The 23,637-nt window shown below is 47.9% G+C and overlaps 1 protein-coding gene across 1 annotated transcript; it reads right to left on the bottom strand.

The window, feature by feature from the left end:
- Window positions 1-2,837: 2,837 nt before the first annotated feature.
- adra2b (adrenoceptor alpha 2B) lies at window positions 2,838-23,387 on the bottom strand. The gene is made up of 9 exons (XM_066712570.1): window positions 23,309-23,387; window positions 22,621-23,082; window positions 19,398-19,448; window positions 18,864-18,970; window positions 18,613-18,675; window positions 11,568-11,685; window positions 4,536-5,455; window positions 4,205-4,274; window positions 2,838-3,847 (listed from the first exon to the last, which is right to left on the bottom strand). The coding sequence occupies exons 1-9, from the start codon at window positions 23,385-23,387 to the stop codon at window positions 3,426-3,428; spliced, it is 2,292 nt and encodes a 763-aa protein (XP_066568667.1). The 3' UTR covers window positions 2,838-3,425.
- Between the last annotated feature and the right edge of the window lie 250 nt (window positions 23,388-23,637).

Consider the following 23,637-nt stretch of genomic DNA (forward strand, 5'->3'; position numbering starts at 1 on the left):
TGAGAGTGTGTGATAGAGTGCAGCACTGGGTTGCAGAACAAACAGGGCTCTTTGAATTGATCTCGCTGCTCTATTTGTGGGGCATTTTAAATCAGAGGTAAAGCACAGTCTGGTACAATTCATTACCGGCGGGGAGAGAAAGAAGCTCGTCCCAGACCTATTTGTAATATAATGTGTATCCTCTGTACTGCCCTGGAGCTCACAGCACAGCAATAAATAAATGCATACATACATATACAAACACAAATCACAGCCTGCTGTAATGTGTTGGGGCTGGCCTTGACACCTGTGTTGTCCTCAGTGTCCACAGAGCCCTGCACTCTCTCTCCTCACTTCACTGCAGCCATTAGCACACTGCTAGTGCTGAGAGAGAGAGAGACAAACTGATAGACAGAGACATGCCACAGATATGGTTCGAAAGAGAGAGAGGAAAATGGACAGAGTGAGAAAATGAGAGAGGGAGGGAGAGAGAGAGAGAGCGAGAGAGAGAGGGAGAGAGAGAATGGTCAAAAGCCTAATAAATAAATAAACTGAGCTGGGGTGGAGGTGCTGTTCGCTGCTCAAGCCCGGCTTTCTCTCATCGTGTGGAAGATGGATGCGAATCTCAGAGCAGCTCCTGCAGATCCTGACGGGCAGTAATGAGTAATGAGGGCGAGGGGCCGGCTGTGGCTGGCAGGGCCCAGAACTCTCTGTCATCTTTGTCCTTTTTCTTTCCTTGGACCATTATTATTTGTGTGTCTACACACGCATGTGGGCCGTGCTCCTCTCCTGCCTCGGGAAAATTATGAAACATCGATAACCAGGCAGATGTCACTGTTAAACAGGCATAACTGGTGCTGTACATCCTGTTCTCACAGCTGTGCCAAGTGCTGATCTACTGCCCTGACCCAGCTCCCAGAATCCCCGTCTCTCCTCCAGGCGTGACGTAGCAGTCCAGGGACTGCCTGTCATATATCATAGCAGTCAGATATCTCGGGGTAGAGATACAGGACAGCTGTCGACACTCACAGCTTCTCACCTGCACTGGTGTCTTTCTGCGATGTGAATTAATTGATAGTCACTTAATCACCAATTACAGGAATGCCATAGGTCAACATTGAGGAGCTCCCCTCCATACGCAACACAACAATACCCGGCACTGTGCTGCGCTCTGCCCTACACTACATTACCATACGATACAGTGCAATATTCTAGTTTAATGAAAAGCTAAATCAGCCACTAATGTTAAAGAGTCCCAGTGTTGTATTGCGCTGCATAGAAGGAGCTCCCTGCCTTATTCACTGACAGCACAGGCTCAGACAAACTATTAAAGATATTCTGGATGCATAAAGATTTAATTGAATGTGTCTGTATATTAATATACTTCACCCCCAATGTTTTGGGAAACTGAAATTATGTTTAATTATGAGTCCAACAAGGGTGTACACACACACACACACACAAACATATTTAGATACACACGCATACAAAGGCACACAATCCAGGAAAGAATAGGAAGCCAGTTCCATAGAAATCAGGGATAGAGTACTGAGCTCATGGACTCATGACAACAGTGGCTGCAGAGAGAGAGAGCGAATGAGAGAGACAGAGAGATAGAGTGAAGGAGAGGTAGAGAGAGAGAAAAGGAGAAAGAGAGGGAGAGGTAGAGAGAGAGCCATAATACATTTTAATTTCCTATTGCAGTCTGAGCTCTCAGTTAATTAGTCAATTAGATCATTTAACTAACGATACAACTGTCTGTGTCCCTCACACACCTGTGCCAGGGCATGGGCCACCAGCAACCCGTGAAGCCGTGCCCTCAGTGGGGCAACGAAGGTGGCTGCGATGGCATTGTGCATTGTGACTGCAGCGTCTCTCTCTGGGCCCCGGGACCCTCTTTTCTGGCTTGCAGAGTGTCACAAAGCCGCTGTGGAAAAATCCACCATCTCCCCCAGCTCTGCAGCAGGCAGCTTGAGTACAGGAAATCAAATTGTAATTATGTTTCCCCCCCCGTTTGTAATTAAAACAGCCTCCTAGCTTTTCGATGATGAATGCCTTTGGGGCCGGCTTGTCAAACAGCGCTCAGGAAAATTGATATAATAATAACAATAACAATAAATATTACAGGAAACACAATAATAAATACACCTAAGCCATAAGCATAAGGGTGTGCAGTGGGCTCAGTACGCTGGGAGTAAATTATTCAATCGTTTTCAATCCATCTATCAACACTTTCTCACTTTCTCAACGTATCTACACTCTCTCTCACACACACACACAATATAATGAAGTAAAGGCAGAACCAAAGAACAAACTGAAAAATGAAATCTGAGAAAATACTTTGGAATCCGTAAAGCATTTTAAAGACGGGGGGGGAGACCATCTGTGGGTGATTCAGCAGAGGGGTGTCCCTTCTGTTGTGCTGTACCGTAGAGCTGCCCCCCCACCCCCCACCCCACTCCCCACTCTCACATAGGACTAACAAGCTTCTCTAGGGAACCCACGCACCCCACCCCTCGCTCTCTGCATCTCTTCCTCTCCGTCACTCAGTCTGTTGTTCTCTTCTTCTCCCTCTTCCCTCTTCCCTCCGCTTCCCACCCTCTCCCTCTCCCTCCCTCACTCTTCACCTCTGTCTCCCTCTCCTCTCCCTGGAGACTCCCTGCAGCTCCTACCAGTCTGGAGGACCGATCAGCGCCCGTCTGTTCTCTCTCAGTTTGTATGAAGATGCTTCTTCAGACTGGTCCCCATGTCCACCCACTCCCTCAGTCATACACACTCAAACACACTAACACACTCACAAAGATACCCCCCCCCCGACCCCCCATCCGAGAAGCAATAGAATCACAGGAACACAACCATTAAATTCTCTGCATTTTATTTCTGTTGTTGTTGTCCCTTACACTGCCAGTACACACAGCACTTACACAGCCAGTACACACACAGCACTCATCTCAGTGGTATGTCTGGGTGCTTTTGTGGAGTGATATATTCTAATCCATGTCTTACTGGTAATAAAACCCAGCACCAGTCCCAGCCCCAGTCCCTACACACATGGCTGGCACCGCGAGGGTTAATCCAAAAGGTTCTTTCCAGTTTCCCCAAAGACGTGCACATCCAGGACCTACTCCACATGGCAGAGTTTCACACAGAGTCAGGGAATTCCCTTCTTCCCTTTGATTTATTTTCTTTCTTTTTCGCAAAGTGCAGTTAATTTGAAAAGAAGCTTCAAAAGCCGTCGATCGCACACACTCCACAGCCAAGCAGACGCAGCTGTTTTCTGGTTTTTCTTTTTTGTACTTTTTAAATGGATTGTTTCTTGTTTTTTAAGTAAAAGAAGCGGGGCAAGTTCAAGTGCCTCAGTTGGGTTGGCTGGGGAGGGGGATGCACACATGCTGCCAGGTGGGTCTGTACAAGCTGGTTGGGGCGCCTCTCTGGCCCGACACGCCTTAGAAGAAGGTGCCCTTGGTGCCCCTCTTGCACAGGATCTTCTTGAAGGCCTGGCGGAAGTCCTTGTTGAAGACGGTGTAGATGACGGGGTTCAGGGAGCTGTTGCAGTAGCCGATCCAGAAGAAGAACTTGAAGAGGGACTCGGGGAGGCTGCAGGCACAGGGGCACACGGCCTGCAGGGAGTAGGAGAAGAAGAAGGGGAACCAGCAGAGCACGAACACCCCGATGACCACGGCCAGCACGAAGGTGAAGCGCTTCTCGCGGTTCAGGGTGGCGCCGCGCCGCACGGTGACCGAGGTCCCGGCCCCGCCTGCCCGCCTGCTCCTCCACTGCACATCCGTCCGCACCGCTCCCCCGCCCCCTGCTCCGCCAGCCCCGTCCTTATGGGTACTGCACCTGCCCTCATCCCCTGCTCCCTCCCCTGCCCCTTCTCCCGCCGCGCCCACCGTGTCCACAGCAGCGGTGGGGCTGGGGCTGGGCGTGGGGGAGAGGGAGGGATCTGGGGTGCTGTTGAGTTCACTATCGGGGGATTTTGCTCCTGTGCTCCCTCTACCCTTCCCCATTCGCTTCCCAGTCTGGACCCTCCCCTGTGCTGCTACCCCTGTCCTACCCCCATCTCCCTCTGACTGCCCCTCTCCTTCTCTCCCTCTCTCTCCCTCCCCCTCACTCTCTGTTCTCTCCCCCTCCCCCTCTCTCTGTAAGCTTGGACTGCACTCCTCTTGCAGCTCTCGGTCTGCCTCTGTCCTGTGAGTCTGTCTCTCAGACGCCCCCCCCAGACTCCTGGTGTCTTCAGCGTGAAGGCTGGCCTCCTCCCCATCTCCCACCTCCTCTCTTTCTCTCTTGTCTCCCTCTTCCCCCACCGCACTGCCGCTGTTCCTGCCCTGAGGCCGCTGAGATGAGGAGAGGGAGAGGCAGAGCGAGGAGAGAGAGGGTGAGGGGGTGAGGCAGCCAGAGGTGGAGACAGAAGGGAGGCGGATGGGGGGGGGGACGGCAGTGGTGGCGGAGGGGTCGGGGAGGGGCAGGGGCTGTGGTAGTGGCGGGGCGGGGGCAGGGGGGTGTCCGTTGGCATGGAGGGCAGTGGCCGGAGCGTCACCGGCTGAGACCGCAACCGGGTTCCCCTTTCCTCCTGCCCCTGCCGCCCCCTCCCTGCTCCTCTGGCTGCTGCGGGTGGGGCGGCGGGTGCGCTGCTTGGCGATCTGGTAGATGCGCAGGTAGACGAGGATCATGATGAGGCAGGGGGCGAAGAAGGAGGCCACGGAGGAGGACAAGATGTACCAGCGCTCGTCGTTTAACTGGCACTGCGGCCGCTCCGACCCGCCCTCTCCTCCTTCCCCGCCGCCTCCCTGCTTCTTGTTCATGGAGAGCAGGGGCGGGAAGGAGATGACAGCGGCCACGAGCCACACAGCCAAGATGGCGGCCTTGATGCGGCGGGGCGTGCGGGCGGCGCTGTAGCTCACGGCCCGCGACACTGACCAGTACCGGTCCAGGCTGATGGCACAGAGGTGGACGATGGAGGAGGTGCAGAACAGGACGTCCAGAGCCAGGAAGATCTCACACCAGGCGGCCCGGAAGTACCAGTAGCCCATGAGCTCGTTGGCCAGGGAGAAAGGGATGATCAAGGTGGCCACCAGGATGTCCGCCGCCGCCAGCGACACCAGGAAGAGGTTCTGCGGGGCCCGGAGCGCTCGGCTGGTCAGCACGGCTGCAATCACCAGTGCGTTGCCAAAGATGGTGAAGACGACCATCAAGGAGACGGCCGTGGCGAAGGCGGCGGTTGCCTGGGGGGAATACGGCTGCTCTGCGTCCTGCGAGAGCCAGAGGGCGTCGCCGCTCTGGTTGCACACAGAGGCTCCTCCCACCGAGGCCTCGCCCCCTCCAGCACCCCCAGTCCCGCCCCCCGTCCTACTGACTCCTCCCCCTGCACCTGCTGTGACGGCTGCTGTGCTGCTGACTCCTCCCCCTGGTGGGAAACTCATGCCATGCCTACTCACACCAATCACTGCCAGGCTGATGTTGGCGGTCACACCTCCTGAGCAGTGGAGGGACAGGCAGGATGACTCCAGAGAGGACATGGTGAGAGAGAGGGAGAGGAAGGAGAGATAGAGAAGGTGTGTGCTGTACAGTGATGGGGTTTAGGGCCCAGCTGAGTGACAGTCCCTGTAGTCACAGAGAGGAGAGAGAGACAGGTCTTTTGCTGGAACTGTGGTGTTGCAGTTGTGGCTGTTGTCCTATGTGTAGCTGTTGTCCTTGTTGTGGTGGTGGTGATGTAGTGGACTCCAACAGCTCCAATCAAGGCACTTTCGGTTGGCACCTCCACTAGCTGAAAACAATGTTTCGTAAAATCATAGAAAGTAGCAACTGCCACAGACGGACGCACAGGAGGCAGACAGACGGACGGTGTGTGCAATGCTGGGTCTCAGAGACGGCTGGGGGAGGACGGGGTGTCGCTCGGTTTCCAGGCTTCTCTCCGCAAATCCACGCACCGTCTGCTTGCACCACCCTGCCTCACCCCGACTGCCACGGCAGCTGTGTCTCAGTGTCCCTCTTTCCCTTTTCTTTCTTGTTGCTCTTTCTCTCTCTGATATGGTTTGCGTCTCTCTCGGAATTTATGTATCCATCCTACTCCACTCTGGTGTGTTAGACTTCTCCCCCCTTCCCAGTGCGTGGGAACTCGGCTCTCTCTCTCCCGCAGCACCGCTCTCTGCGCCGGGTTATCGATCGGGTATTAAGAGTAGCTCCTTCAGTTAGATCAATGACCTATCAATCTCCCCCTCTCGGTTCAAAGAGGTTGTCTTCGGGAATCCGATCAACTCAAACACGGGAAGGGATCTGATCGGGAGAAGTTTGACACGCGGGGTCGATCTCTCTGTTGCAATCACGGGAGGAGGATGAGAAATGAGCAACACTGTATAGGTCCTGATCTCCACACTGCGAGCTTCCAACAATAACAATTACAAATCGTGGTATGTGTGCTCTTGTGCCTGTTTATCGTTTACCTTTAAACAACAGTAATAATAATACCAATGATAGAAACTGAGTCTGTATTGACATAGCATGTATAGATTATTAGTTTGCACCCAGTCTTAATTAGTCCGATGTGGATGTTTAAATTAGTGGGAATACTGTGATCCCCCCACCCCACTCTCTCTCTCGCTGTTTCAGACACTGGCCGGTGGACAGGAGTGGACAGACGGTGTTCAGTCGGACAGGCTCTTCCGAGGGTCACCGAAAGCAGGACGTATCCCAGTCGAGTGCATATCATTTAACATGGGTATTATTTAATGTAGACCACAGTTCACAAACGTCTTTAAAAATATATATTATGATAATAATCCTTTAGCTTTTAGTATGTTTTTTTTTACAATTCCCCCAGAGGAGAAAGAGACCCGGAATCCCCTGATCGAGGCTAAACGCCAACAAATAGTTTCACTGTCTCCGACTGTCCTCACGGGAGAATTTATCAAAATTAAAAATTAAAATAGACTCAAATTGCAGATGTTCAACAGATTAAAATCCTCTTATGGAAAACACTTTCTCCCTCACGGGCACTGGTCACTGTATGTCTCTCTCTCATTCAAACTGCCGCAGAGGCGGTGGGTCCAGTTTGGGGTCCGAGAGAGGGACTGTCCTGTTCCAAAAGTGACAAAGTTATCCAAACTGTGCCCGGGGTCGGTCTGCAATGCCTCTCTCTATCGGGGTGTAATAAACACCGAGTTAATAAACCAAGACACGTATGTAATAAATGTCTTCATCGACAGAAGTCCTGTCTCTGGCGATGTCCTCTCTTGGTCTGTCCCTTGCGACTGCGCTGCTCGGTTTCTGTCCGTCTGTCGCTCTTTTTCTCCTCCGCCCCCTCCTGCTTGGTGCGTCTCTTTTTGTCTCAACATTACAGCTGCGACTTTATAAAGACGACTATCGTCCAACCCCCCCTCCCCCCGAACTGTGATGTCACAAAGCACTAAACGTAAACGGAGCCTCACCGACCGGTCTCCCCTCCCTCTCACTCCCCTCCCATCCCTCTCTCTCCCCCTCTTCACCCCTGCACACACTCTATCCGGAGAGAGTGGGAGACAGAAGCGAGAGAGAAAGACAGAGATTGAAAGCTTCACAGTTATTTACAAAAACACATTTGAGGGGGTGAAGCGAGAAAGAAGGATACAAATGCAGCAGGACAATGTGTATTATAAATATTTAGTTTGGTATAACACGGTTGGTATTTCTTATTTTGTGACTGAAACAAACAACAACAACAAATACAGCTTCATAGTAACACTTTACGACTGTGTGTGTGAAGAGAGAGAGAGAGAGAGAGAGAGAGAGAGAGAGAGAGAGAGAGAGAGAGAGAGAGAGAGAGAGAGAGAGAGAGTCTGACTCAAACGCCGCATTTTCTTCAGTTTAATGTGCGCTCGAGTTCCATGGAGAAGAATTCTTCAACAGCGGTCTCTCATACAGCCCTGATATATTATTATTTACTATTATTTGAAATAACGGTCTATTATTATTATTATTATCATCAGCAGTAGTAGTAGATAATGGCAGTAGCCATACTATTCTAAAGTTGAGATCTTGCAATCCACAGAAAATAACAACTTGGATGGGAGACCTCCTGGGAAAACTGAGATTGCTGCTGGAAGAGTTGTTGGTGAGACCAGTAGAGGGCGCTCACCCTGTGGTCTGTGTGGATCCCAATGTCCCAGTCCAGGGATGGGGTCCCACTGCTGGGGATGAGTGCCATCCTTCGGGTGAGACGTAAAACCGAGGTGCTGACTCTCTGTGGTCATTACAAATGTATCGAAAAGAGTAGGTGTATTATCCTTGCCAAATGTCCTACCATGGACCTAATCTATTAAGGCCTCCATTGACAGGGGGGGGCGTCACTCGATTTTTTTCCAGTGGTGGGATTGTGATTGGTGAGGGGCAGGCAGGGTCTTCTCTCTTCACTCCTAAAGCACCCTTACAGTCCCCCACGCAGTCTCTCCCAGAGCAGCCCGGGGACACACCGGAGGAGCGCCTCCACTGCCGTCACGAACAGAGCATCACCGGAGTCAAGTGCCGAGCCGTGAAAACACTTAACTCGATAATGACGGTGTTTTTGAGGTGTTTATATTAGGCAAACAAACAAACAAAATCCGTTTAGTTCGTTATTTGTTTATTATTTGAAGGGCATTGCGTGGGTAAAGCAGAGGCACACGCAGCAGGGGGGGGGTCGTGGTTCAACCGTGTTTCTGCTGTGGCAGCTCTCAATTATATAATTAAAGGCTAAATTGCTTAATTGGCGTTTATTTATATAGCTTGCCCGTCTCTAAACACACTTTCTGGATAAGTGGACCATTTCATAACACACACGCACACACGCACACACGTCTTAGGTGTATGTATTAGCGATTCTCTGTTATATTGGGATATCTGTGCGCACTTCGTGATTGGAAACTTTTAACGGTGAATAAAAGGTTATTTTTAATGGGTTTAAATGGGAGCGGTTTGTATGGGCGTCGCTCTCGGTCTTCCTTCTGTTAATCTGGAGGATATCATATCAGCTGTGTGTATGTGTATTTGTATAGGAGCTGAACTCATTTAATGAACAAGTACATTAGTGCAATTAAGGCCAAAATTAAGTAATTGTGGGCTAGCAACACTGACAATATCATGGGCACAGAAAAATAGCATTAACCTTCACCTCACACGGCCTCTTCCTTCTCTTATTAGAGTGAAGAGTGGAGTCACAATCAACAGATCCACACCATTAGCAGCCAAACGAGGCTTCACTGGGTGACTAAGCGGTGAGGCACTCCGAGTGTCCGACTGGATGCCACTCGCTTAGGAGCTTCCATTGCACAACAAGCTATTTCTGTCACCATAAGCACACATCTCTAGTAAAAGGTTTCTCCTCCCTCCAACCATTCACATCTGCGGTGGTCAAATGGAGAGAGTGCATCTGGTAATCTCGCTCTGAAGAGCGTGGGAGGGGAGCCACTCCACGATGCGGTGCGACATGCCCGACCGCCACTCGCACTTCATCACTCTCTTCAGTGCTTGATTGTGAGTCAGAAGCCAAGTTCACTGCCCTCACCCACCAAATCCTGCTCATAACATTCACACAGATTTTATCCATCAATGAACTGTCATTAGATTTCCAATTTAAGTCCTTAAAAACATTTGTTCCCTCTGTTTGGAGAAACAGCCTGGGGGTGATTCCACTCCTCAAAATATCTGCCCTTGACCCTGCCTCGTCACAGAATTACCACCGTCTCCCTTCCTCTAAAAACCCTTGAGTGGGCTGTTAACCATCAGCTCTCTGTCCCCACTCAGTCCTTGACCCTCTGCAAATCAGCTTCCACACGGCTTTCTCCAGTGAAACTGCAGCCTCACCACAACCTCTCCTCACAGGCGTACCTCAAGGCTCTGTCCTGGGCCCCCTCCTGTTTTCTCTCTACACATGCTCTTTGGGCCCCTCGTCACATCCCATGGTTTCTCCTACCATTGCTATGCAGATGACACCCAGACAGATCTTCCCATCTTTCCCCTCCTCTGACCCCCTCATCCCCTCTTACATCTCTCCCTGTCTGTGCTCTCCTCCTAGATGCACTTGCATCATCTCCAGCTTAACCTTTTAAAATTGGATCTCCTTTTCTTCCCCTCTCCTCCTCCTCACCTTCTGCTGATCTTTCCATCTCAATCCCCTTGCAATCTCCCACAGTCTCCCCCTCTTCCTCCACTATGAATCTTGGAGTGACTCTTGACCCGCTCTGTCCTTCTCTCAGCACATCTCCTCTCTGACACTCTTTCCTGCTGATTCTTCCTGAGCAACATACACAGAATCTGTCCATTCCTCACCGACTAATACCTTCAGACTCCCATCTCACCTTTCACTCCCTCCACACCACTCTGGTCCTCCTACACTAGAAGACTCGCTGTACCTCCCTTTTGTACTTTAAAATGCTTCTTAACTAAGTCACCCAGGCTAAGGGCATTTGCTAATAAATAAATATAAACAAATATATAAATCACTTTAAATAGCAAGGGTCTCCAGCCCCAGTCAAGACATTTGAAGCATGTGATCAGTACCATGGACAGGGCTGCACTGAAGATTTGCTGCCACCCAGTGGTGTAAAAGAGAATTACAGCTCAGACAAACCTGCAGCAACCCGACTCTCCTCAGCACAGAAATTAAATGCAGTAATACATGTATTAAGAGCTGAATAATAAAGCTACAGTATTTTAATTAAACATCTTTCAGAATAATGCCGTATTACACACAATTAGCCACCACAGCATCTCTGCAGGGACTCGCTCCCAACCGGGCCTGGAGGAATAAACACATTACCAGTATAATAGAGAAATGACTGTCTCTGCAAGACCAGGGCTGCACTGTCATGTGAAACTACATCTCTTTGAAAGCTTCTCCGTATCCTGGGGTTCCAGTCGCTGCACCAACAGGTGCATTTAAATGCGGAAATATGTCACTGCACTCAATTTTATAGCTGGTGCTCACACAGCCGGGGATTAAGGTTTCATCTGGACCGACACCAAGACTGGAGCGGAGGGGGGGATAAATTAAAAACAACAACCACCATTTCACACATAACCAGTTCAACACCAGCTGGAAAGGTGGCTGAGATTGATACAAGTTTGGTGGGGGAGGGGAGACTGCAGCCCTGGCACCGCAGAGTCAGGGCTCAGGATTTAGGTTTCTCTCTCTCCCCTGGAAGCTCCTGTCCAGCTCCACAAACAGCCACACCTCTGCTCTGGCCCACAGTCTGGCACAGGGGCGGGGGTGTGAGATGAGACCATCGCTCACAAAATCTGTGCTTTATTATTGAATATTAATTAAGCCCTCCGGTCCAGGTTGTCACAGTCGATGGTGTTGTGTTTAACAGCAGTTGCTTTTGACCTGCCTGTTCGGCTGCAGCTGGGGGCAGCTGGGAAAGTCCCGGTCGACATCCACTAGGTTAGCAGTTGGAGCGAGCTCAATAAAACGTATTTTAAAAAGAAAAGCCATATATTTGCATACATGGACCCACTTGCCAGAAGGATCAGAACTAACTGGATGTAACCCAGTGGAGATCAGAGCAGGATGGCGGGGCCCTGCTGCACAGGCCAGTCCAGCTGCTGCCATCGGCCACCACTGATCTAAAGCGCACCTGCACCCCCATCCCTTCTTGCCTGGTAACTCTGCTCTTCTAGGCCCTGGATGGTAAGCTGCCGGTCCTGCCACAGCCGGCTGGCCTTGCCCCCCACCTGCCACAGCCGCTCCGACTCCTGGGGGGGAGAAGCTGTGACGCACAGAGACAGACACTTGCACTTGCCACACAAACACTCGCACTCAACAGCACAATTACTGCTGGCACTATATTAGGACAGTTTATAAAGGAGTTGCACTCACTCTGGCCCTCCCAAAAATATTCTGTACGGGACGGCAGTCTGGGGCTTGTTGCACAGGGTACTGTCCTGGGGAGGGAGGGGTATTGTCTGAGAGTCCTACTGCTCAATTAAAACACTAGGTGGCATAGTCGTGCATTTTTAGTAATTCTGCCAGCCAGATAGAAATCTACCCACTCACACATAGGCAGCAGACTGTGATATGACACCCGACTTGACTTGTATTACTTTTTTTTTACTGTATGTTTACCACTCTGAAAAGCGCTCTGTGGCTACCCTGTGAAGGGCTCTATACAAATAAAAATAGTTTTATTGATTGATGTCCCCATCGTCCTGCGGTATGACAGAGCAGGGACACGATTATCAAACCCCGTGCGACCGACAACACAACGACTCCAGATCGAGACGGCAACACTCGGGCAAAATAGAAAATTGTTGACGGGAGAAAAAACAAAATTCCTGTTCAGTGCTACCAGGGAGGGGAACACGTTCATTTTTTAAAAAGAAGAGGAGAAGACCAAGGGGCTGTCCCGTGCGACACCCACCGTCGCCTGGGGCCGGACGTCAGGAGCGTCTACTTGTCAACCTAGAAGTGACACTTCACAGCACAGTAACTGCTCTATTAAACGTGCTGCAGCCTGCCTCTGTGTTATCCAACTCAAGAGCATCAAATAGTGTATCCGTCTGATTTCGGGCAAATTATTCATTTTCGGGAACATTTATCTAGGAGACCACATCGCTTCACAAGCAAATATGTCAATGATTGCCTGTACCCCTTCCAGAGCAGAGCAGCCGCAACACGACCCCAGTGCAGCCCACCTCCCCCCACGGCTCCTGCACTGAAACCCACCAACCGCCACACAGACACCCAGCCAGACCAGGCGACTCTGGCAAGCCGTTGTGACATTTAATCCATCATTTATGATATCAAAAATTAAATTGCTGATATCAAGAATATTTGGTATTATCAATAATTGGCAGTTAATTGTTGACATCAGCAATTGTATTCTTGATATCAAAAATGCATAATAATTAACATCCGGTTAAGGTTTAAATGTCACATGAATTGCTGATATCAGCAATTGTATTTTTGATATCAGTTATTATGGATTAAATGTCACAACGGCTTGGCATACACGACTCGACTGCGCACAAGACAGAGACAATGTGCTGTGCACAGTGCCATAGCCCCTACTCCTCCATCAGCGGCGGAAACGGCTTATTTCCAATGAAGATGCTTATTTCTAGCAGCGAATCCTCTTACGTTTCAATTACAGAGCTCCACCGAAATACATATTTGATTGACAAGCACCAGAAACCGCGTCTAGTTTCCCTGTATAATGTCGGTTGATGTGATTTGTCACTGGATGTGCCCCATACTATGGAGATGTGGTTGTGAAACAATATATACCTGATTTCATGGACATTTTGAGTTAAGTTACTCATTCCAGGTATTCAGCTGTGGTGTGTGATGCATTTCCTCCGCACAGACCAACACGAATTCCTGGGTACGCATCTCTCTCTCACCTGCGGGTCTACATATCCCGCAATTAGCGCCAAGGAGTTCGAATCAATTAATTAATTGAATTAGTTCAGTTAGACACAAAGTGCTCTTGGGATCGTGGAAAACATGTTGTCTCATTGTAGGAATCACTCAGAAGGGTTATAAGTAGTACTGAATTGCTTAAAGGAGAGTCCAGCATCACAGTGGTTCCCACCCTGGTCCAGGTGGACCCCCCACTCTGCTGGTTTTTGTTCCAATCCAGCTCTCACTTGCTTAATTGAACCGCTTAGTTGAATTAATTTCTGAAATCAGAGCCTTTTACTTTTAAACAATAGGGGGTTTAAGTCAAGTATATAATTGTATAAATAACCAACTCTTAATACACACTTTAAAAAGTCAAATCTAAGCAGATTTTTACGTCAATGAATGAACAGCAGGGTTGGGAACCCCTGGTCTACGATTTGTCTGTAACTATCTTTTCCACTTTGACTCCGGTTTCTATCGCAGACCGACACTAGAATACCCTGCTTCTCTCGGACGGCTGTGCAGTCATTATTCTGAGCGCCGCTAATGGCGCGCAAATGCTGCCCTCTAGTGGTTATTTACACGAGGCAAAATAGTTATTATTATTATTATTATTATTATTACTTGTCATTTTGCAGACGCTCTCATCCAGGGCGACTTAAATTTGTACCCATTTATACAGCTGGGCATTTTTTACTAAGTTAAAATGGGGCTCCCGGCAACTGCTGCACTCCAAGTCGCAGTTCGAGGGAGAGGGGAGCCTTGAAGGAAAAAGGAAATTGATACTTTGTAATTAGCCCTGCTTCTGCAGAGACACAGTCCAGCAGAACTGCACCTTCAGCTGACCTAAACAGCCAGATGCCACAGGACTATTCGAGACTGATCCATTTAGACTGGGTGTGGGTGCCAAGCAGGGATGGGCAGTATTTATGATATGTGTATTTCAAATACGTATTTCAAATACAAAATAGGATTTTGTAATTTGTATTTGATAGGGTTGATGGAAATGGCTTCATATTTTGTATCAAAATACTTTAGTGTTTTGTATTTTGTAAAATGCTGCCTCTGATTGGTGCCTATAAATTTGCGCAAGACTTGTTGAGATCAGAACAGAAAATTGATCCATACCTGAAGAAGAAGGTCAAGGTGAGAAAAAGAGATGTCTGTAATGTAGGCCACAGGGCACACACACTCGTTCCAATACACTCCCTCTCTCACACACGCCTACACACACTCACTCAATGGCACACTTACTCTCTCACCCACACTCACTCAATCGCACACTTACTCTCTCGCACGCACTCACACACTCACTCAATCGCACACTTACACTCTCACACACACTTGCTCTCTCACCCACACTCACACACTTACTCTCTCACTCACACACACTCACACACTCAATCGCACACTTGCTCTCTCACCCACACACACTCACACACTCAATTACACACTTACTCTCTCACACACACACTCACTCAATCGCACACTTGCTCTCTCACCCACACACACTCACACACTCAATTACACACTTACTCTCTCACACACACTCACTCAATCGCACACTTGCTCTCTCACCCACACACACTCACACACTCAATTACACACTTACTCTCTCACACACACTCACTCAATCGCACACTTGCTCTCTCACCCACACACACTCACACACTCAATTACACACTTACTCTCTCACACACACACTCACTCAATCGCACACTTGCTCTCTCACCCACACACACTCACACACTCAATTACACACTTACTCTCTCACACACACTCACTCAATCGCACACTTGCTCTCTCACCCACACACACTCACACACTCAATTACACACTTACTCTCTCACACACACTCACTCAATCGCACACTTGCTCTCTCACCCACACACACTCACACACTCAATTACACACTTACTCTCTCACACACACACTCACTCAATCGCACACTTGCTCTCTCACCCACACACACTCACACACTCAATTACACACTTACTCTCACACACACACTCACTCAATCGCACACTTGCTCTCTCACCCACACACACTCACACACTCAATTACACACTTACTCTCTCACACACACTCACTCAATCGCACACTTACTCTCTCACACACACTCACACATAAGTTTGACTGTTTTTGGTAGAACTTTGAACAGTTTTGGAATACCAGAGGGTTGTACTACGAAGGGAGTTTAACCTACTAAGATTTAACTCAGGATAGCAAGGAAAGTCAGGGTTGACAAACTCTGATTGCCTACACTGGTGTTAAACGGTACTACGAAGGTGGTTAAGATGCCGGTCAGTTGACTCGGTGTGACTTCACTGGAGTTAGTGCGCGTTCATGTAAAACAGGCGTGTCTGGCAGCGCATGCTCAGTGTGTGCGCAGCGTCTGTGCGCCCCGGAATAATGCAGCTGATAATGTCAGGAAATTAGGGGTTTAAAGAAAAGTTAGCGGCTAAATGTAACACCGTGGAGGCCAACAAAGCCAGGCAGGCTTGCTGGCAGCGCATTGCCGACAGAGTCAATTCGTAAGAACAGTGTTCTTGTCATATATTCTCTCTTTTTTTTCTTACGGATTCTTCTTTTATTTGTAATATGATTGAGATGTAAGGACACGCAAAATAGTCTATCTAAATATGTGACAACAATTAGGATAATTCAATTATAGCCTACATATCAATCAATTCAATCAATTTTTATTTGTATAGCGTCCTTCGCAGGGTAGCCACAGAGCGCTTTACAGACATGGGCTACATCTCTGAAATTGACCCGTTACTCACTGTTAATGAATTAAGATCTACTCCCTAAAGCACCCAGGCTGTAGGGCTGCCTGTATGAATTGAATGCTATTGTGTTCAGAATAACTTCATTCTAACAATCATTTCAGCTGCAGCCCCAGTGGAAAGCGCACCTGCAACAAGTCCGGATGAAATATAAAAATATTCTATCAGGTGGTGTGCATTAATAATGCTCATCAGTAATACACAGTACAGATGTGGTGTGTAGCCTACACTCAATAGCCTATTCATATGTTCACAGCAAACAGAAAAAAGGCAGAAAACTGGAGAAGGGCATGATTTACGCATATTTCGGGAATCCACTCTTGGTCGTGGCTCACCACCTAATATGTCTTTAATTGTCTTGAATATAAGTAGAACTTTTAAGGACAAATAATGTAGGCTAGCCTACATGTCAGATCAAATACGATATGATCAAATACTTGAACACTGATGCTGTGAAATGACTTCCTATTCACATAATCCCCCTCATGTTCTCCCAGGGGTGCTCTAATGGGGATATGCGTACAGTCAATCACACCAATCACCCTCGGGATTCCTATGGAAGAAAATGTGTTGTGTATATAGGCCCAGCCTATGCATATTAAAAATAGACCAAGTATTTTTTACTGCGAATTACCTGCAATCGCATAAAAAGCCTCTATGATTTTTAGCAAGCTTAAATGGCCAGGGAACACAACAAATGCATCCAGCAGTTCAGTGAGAGCAAGTGCCACCTTGCGAACTGCACGGCACACAGTATTCTTGCTCAGAGGTTCAGCATCACCGATGGAATACATGAAGTGTCCGCTGGCAAAATATCACAAAGCAAGGCACACTGTCTGTTCAACACCGAGGGCATCACTCCGGCAAGTGGCACTGGAGACGTCTGGCCCTAGAAGCCGGCAAAGATACTGAATTCCCTCAAATGAGAATCGATATCTTTCATGGAGAGCATCATCGGGGTGAGCTAGAGGAGCTGCCCGTCTCTACACACCCTCGCCCTGCGCAGTGAGCCTCTCACAACCCGGGCCCAGTGTCGATTGGGTCCCGACAAGACTGTGGGCGGAGAGGCGGTGCTTATACAGTGTAACACCGACTTAACTACGAACATGCCCTGCTCGGAGCAGTGAAGAGATGCGCGTATATTGCTATGACAGCGTACCTCGGGTAAAACTTATCCACCTTTAACACCCGACTTCACAGTTACTCCTGAAGTTACCTGCAGTTACCTCGCTTCGTAGTACACCCCTCTGGTCTGTAGTATTCCCTATTGGAGTTTAAGTAAATGTTCTTACTACACTATTAATGTGTATGTGTCCTCTATACCTATATTCCGAGGCTCTCAATATATTCAGTGGTTGGAGTTGGGTTAATACTCCTTGACAAGTTCCGTTACTACTTTAGGATTGCGTTTCTGGCTACATTTAAAATCAAAACATATCGATCATTTAATAATTGTTGACAAAGTGCAAATAGGTGTCCAATGATTTATAAATAATTGATTGCTGAATGATTGTACCCTAATTGAAGTAGCTGTTTAGTAGGATCATGATTTTGCATACCATTGCATGAATGACACATCATTTATTATATTTATGATTAACAATCAAATGGTTCATTACTTAGAAACTAGTTGCTATGAATAAAGGTGCCATCAGTTGTCTTCTTATGAATGACTTGTTTGTCATTGAATCAGTGTTGCTGATGAAAAGTAGGCCCTTCATTACCAAACACCAAGTAACTAAATTAGGATACAATTATGAGTCATTAGCAAACTGTTAGTTAAACATTAAACTGTTGGTTACTTTAAAACTAACCTTCATCTGGGTGATCACAGGGATATGTGAATATTTGATCTGTTAACTGGTTGCATATGTCAGATTTATCACACGACTCGTTAGGCAGAGGAAAACTGTTGCTATCAAACATTGTCTACTTAATCAGCCGAGTCAGTTTACTGGTGAACTGATAGAGCAAATAGCCCAATAGAAGGAAGGTTTGCAAAGTGATCTCATGCTCCCTTGTTAAAGATTTTTTTAAATACAAAAATACAGTAGTTTATTTTTATACATGGTGTGGCTGCTATATTTTGTAGTTTATTTTGATACCAAATACACTTAAAATTAAGGTATCTTATTTTAAAATACATTGATGCATCTTTGTCCATCCCTGGTGCCAAGTTTGTTCTCACATGGAGCTCTCAGTCACTCCATCTGACTTCAGTCAAGCTTAAGAGGTGCCCTTTACAGCTGACCACTTTAGATGGAGATCTCATTTGGCTCCTTCATTGCTCCATTAGAAGACTAATCCCTCCCTCCCCCAGATTCAAATGAGCCTTCCCAACAGGCTGGCACTGACAATGTGCATCTCTCACCCAACACCTTCCAAAGGAGAAGCACACGGGTGGTTTAAGTTGTAAAAAGGTTTATTGGTTCCTGCAGGTTCACACACATCCTGCACAGCTCACTGCCCCCCACAGCGGCCCCTCGGAACCATGAGCTCATCCAGGGCTGCGTCACCACAGGGCTGCTCCCCCAGCAGTCCTTCCAGCACCAGCTTAGGGGGGCACAAAGAAAGAGAAGGTCAGTTCAATAGGTTTGCCATAGGAATGTAATTGTGACAGGGGGCTGATGCACATATTTAGGATTTAAGAGCGAGTCTGCATCCCCCACTAACCGGTAGAGGAATCCAAGCAGGGTTCGATGCAGTATCCGTACAGTCCATGCCCTCTCACCCACACTTACCTGGAAGCTCCTGTCCAGCTCCACAATCAGCGGCACCTCTGCTCTGGCCCACAACCGGTACTGGAGCTCAGGGGTGTCCAAGAACAGCACATACACACTAAGGGAGTCTGTGGGGGTTGGAAAAGAGAGGAGGGGACATTTGTAAACTACATAGCCCACAATACTGCATACAAGAACTAAAGTGTACTTGTAGAGGGAAATTCAGTTCCAGTGAAAAATAAAACCCAGTAGAGAAAACTTGGGATAAAACTTCATTGCGATAACGTACAATACACATTTAAAGGACAGGATCTGCCACAGACAGGCGTCCACAGACCAGTGTGGGACCATCCGTCCTGAAGTACCTCACAGCTAATCCAGCTACTGCACAGAAACGTGTGCAGCTCTGACTGGACCGGCCACAGGCTGCCATTTAAACCCCATTGTAAAAGACTACAGCGATGCAGGCCAGAACCCCCCAGACTTACCCACTCTATGGCCCAGCAGGCTGTACCAGAAGCTCAGGCACACAGAGCCACCGAGAGGGGGGCTCACCAGCCGCCTGCCCAGAGAGCTCCAAGTACTTCAGGTACACTGACAGGGAGTCTGAAAGTGAGAGAAGATGGACATCAGGGCCCAGTTTTTCAAACCTTTTCTGAAAGGATTTAAGTAAATCGGATTGGATAACATTTGAGAATTGGGTATTTCAAAACTGAAAAAGGAGATTCTGATCTTGGAGATTGGGATTTGGACCTGATAATCCAATCCTAACTTTAAATCAAGCTTAAAAGTTGTTTTGGGGTTTTTCAAAACTCAAGGGTGAGATAAGGATAGTTTTGATGTTGAAAATCAGGATAATCTTGACCACACTGGAAGGGTGGATTTAGACATTGTGATGTTACTACAGTGGGGAATCTTGGAAAAGATATACAACTTGACTATAAATCATAAATGGTACTTAAATGTTTACATTTGATTAAATTGACACAAGAAATAAGATGTTCCAATAATTAACAAATGCCTCAATATATAAAACACAAATATAGCATTTAAGCAATGGAAAATCTGCAAAAAAACAAACGTCTAAAGTTCAATCGGAAAAATTAATCCCAGCATTTTGCAGTTGTTTTTGAAGACGACGAATGTGCAATTTTGCTTCTGTTGGAGCAAGGACAACTTGATTTACTCTTCAGTTAGATGAATCTGTTATTTAGCTTTTTCAGTTTCCCTCTACACAAGTTCCCCATAAGCATCATTATTGTTTTTCTCAACATTTTTTCTTCTTTTGGGGGGTGGTTCTACCTCTGGAGTGTGAGGATCATCTGATTGTTGGGGTGTGCCACTAGCTGGTGGGTCTCCAGACTGTCTCCACAGGAGTTAGGATGATTGAGGTCAGGAGGTGGTCTTCTGACTCATTAAGGGGATCAGAATCCCCAACATCATTCTCAGTCCCACAAAGCCCCGACTCCCCTTCTTGCAAGACAGATGAAGTGCCATGCAGAGCCTGAGATCTTGGTTCACCAATGAGATCTGTGAATTCTCCTCGTTTGTGGGGCTTGTTCCTTGTTTTTGACTCACTGTGGTCTTTGGTAGCCTTCTGCTTTAAACTCTTCCACCATAATTTCACTTGCTCTACCGTTCACAGCTGACCAGTTCCTTTGGCATTAACATTACTGGTAATGTCAATCCAGATGCCATGCTTCATCTTGGCTGTCATTGGGGTTCGCTGACCTGAGGTGTTGAATGTGCCCATTAGGCTGTCATAATTGACCCGTACTCCTTCCAGTAGGGCATGCGTTTCCGGTGAAATTGGTCCCCTTTGAGATAGTTGCTGGTACATCCATTTTATTTGTCTCTGCAGCTGTAACTGATTGTTTACATTGACATATGTTAAATCATGTTCAGGTGTCAAACCAGGAGAGGTTAACTGAGAAGTCTTTAAAGCAATTGTAGAAACAAGGGACCATTCCACAACAATGACATCCATTGTTCACCGTCTACAACACCACAGGAGAAGATATACCACAAGGGTTCACACTGAATTCCCTAAACCACTTGGAGTATACCTGCACGATTTAGATTTAGTCGGGAGGACATTGAGTTCATTAAATATACTTCGACCGCATCTGGAACACACCACTCAAAGAGGTTATGCCTTGACTGTGAAGAACAGGTCCTTATGGCTTTGCGCTTTTATGCATGTGGAGCATTTTACCAAGTAATTGGAGACAGTTTGCAACTCTGTAAATCCACAATCAGTTCTTTGGTACACAGAGTTTCCTCTGCATTGGGCAGCCTTGTCAGCCAGTATGTTTCTTTTCCAACTAATCAAGAACATATCAAGACGTTCAAGCGCACTTTTGATTTGGGAAAAATGCCAAATATTATTGAAAGATTGCACCCATGTCCACATCCAGGCACTCCATGAGAGGGAATGGGAGTTTGTGAACAGAAAGGGGTGGCACAGCATCAATGTGCAACTTGTGGGAGATACAGACCTCATCATCACCAACCACGTGGTGAAATGGCCAGGGTCTGTCCATGTCACACCAATTCAGAGGGAGAGTAATATTTTCCAAAGCTTTCAACAAAACCCCCCAGAGGGCATCATACTAGGTGACAGAGTGTACCCACTCTTACCATGGCTAATGACACCTTTTGCCACAGCAAGCACCGATGCAGAGGAAAGATTCAACAGTGCCCATGGAACAACCAGGAGCACAATTGAGCACCTGAATGGAGTGTTGAAGAAGCACTTTGCATGTCTGAACAACCTACACATGGATCCACTGCGAAATTCTCGCCTGTATTGTCCTTTATAACATAGCTCAGACACACACAGTTCCTCTCCATCAGGACAGCGGTTATCTTCCACAGCCCCAAGTGGGTGGCCCTGACACACCACTGGCAGCAGTGCAGCCAAATGGACCAGCTGGAAGGTCAATGAGAGATGCTCTAGTGAACCTTTATTATCAAAAGGGTCCTTGAATTAATTAATAACAGTTTTCAGAGCAATGTGAAGTTGTGTTATTAATTATTTTTTATCCATTGAATTGAGTTGAATTTGGTCTATAAGTTCTTATGCATTTCATGTATGTATATGTGAATAAAAGTAACATACAAACTTTGTGCTACACTTTTTTTTAGTCTATTTAACTCATGTCTTTTAGACCTAACATGCTAAACAGAGGCCTATTCAAATCAGGATTCTGTAAACTTGATCTTGTGGTATCTGAATCAGAATGATTATCTGATTATTTTCTGAAAAATCAGCACAAAATCAGCAAGATTACTCTGATCCTGGATTGCAGAGAAGGGGATTACAAAATCTGGATCAGAATGATCAGAAGTTTTGAAAAACTGGGCTCAGGGTTCCAGTAGGGAATTAAAGGCAGGAGGCACATGAGAACCCAAGTCAGAAGCTTGTTGACCAATAAGTTGAATTGCAATAGAGGACAACAGTTAAGGATTTGGATGCCATGTGTACCTGGAGCAAGGCAGCCGCTCCACCCTCAGCTGGCCTCTGGCCTCAGCTCACTCACCCACTCCAGCCCCGAACACACTGTACCAGAAGGACAGGCAGGCCGCGCCAGTCAGCTCCTAGCTGCGCAGCTCTGCAGTGTAACCCTGGCTGTGCTGGTACGAGGACGTCATGTACAGGTACTGCCCTGTGAGTGACAGTGACCATGAGAACTGGAGGAAGAAGGCCCCAGGACAATGGTTTACATGGGTGAGGGAAACTAAAACATTTCCATCAACCAACAACTCTGGGCCATACCTGTTTTGTTGCGGCAGCCATCCTCCCCGCTGACCACCGCTCCTTCGAAGGCATCCGGCCTCTCGCAGTGCAGCAGCCAGTCAGAGCGGCCCATCCCCGACTGAGTCCAGGCACACAGGTCCGTTTTAAAGTCACAGAAGAGGCTGTTCAAGGAGGCCAGCTGGAGATGGTCATGGGCACATCCATGGTGGGCACCATGTCCATGGTGGCCGCTCATCAGGGCAGAGCGCTTGGTGCCACCCGCAGTGGACTGGGGCAGCACAGCAGTGGTGTGGGGCTCAGAAGCAGTGGATTGCAGCTCAGTCGGATTCAGGGCGCTCACAGGCACTAGAGACTCGGCAGTCATAGTGGAGGGGCTATCTGTGGGCCAATCCACCAGCAGGGCAACGTTGCACTGGCCCAAGCTGGAGCCGTGACCCATGACCTGCTCCCCAGCGCCGCTCAGCTGGAAGAGTAGGTTGTCTGTGGGAGTTGAGGAGGGGAGAGATTGGGATTACAGACTTCATTTGACAGGCCAACTGCACCACTTGAGAAGAGAAGAGCATACCCCACCCATGGTCTCCCAGTCTCTACAGCACAAACTGCAGGAGGACCACTAGTGGGAGCAGCTCAGTAACCAATGGCTTGGATTGCAAAGGCAGTACATAGCACCATTTAGACGACCCAGTAGAACATCCCCTACACTCACTGAAGAGGGCATCATGGATGGCATCAATGGCCTTCAGGGCAGCATGCAGGTCCTCAGGGCTGGGTGGGGAAGGCAGCATGCACGCAGGAATGGGGTTAGGTTAGAGTAAATTGAAGTGGGAAAGGATAAAGAAATCCACACTTACCCCCTCCATTGAGCTGGGCCCTCCTGGAGACTCCATTCACAGGCAGGGCAGTCACTGTGGGAGAGGATAATTTGCTTGGGTACAACTTTTCAGGGGGGGGGGAAGAGAACACTGAAGGACTGGAGAGGCAGCATGGAGCCACCGCAGCCCTGCAATTTCAGCAGTCAGGTTAATGCAGGAGAGG

The sequence above is a fragment of the Amia ocellicauda genome, chromosome 9 (assembly GCF_036373705.1).
Source record: "Amia ocellicauda isolate fAmiCal2 chromosome 9, fAmiCal2.hap1, whole genome shotgun sequence".
Classification (NCBI taxonomy): Eukaryota; Metazoa; Chordata; class Actinopteri; order Amiiformes; family Amiidae; genus Amia; species Amia ocellicauda.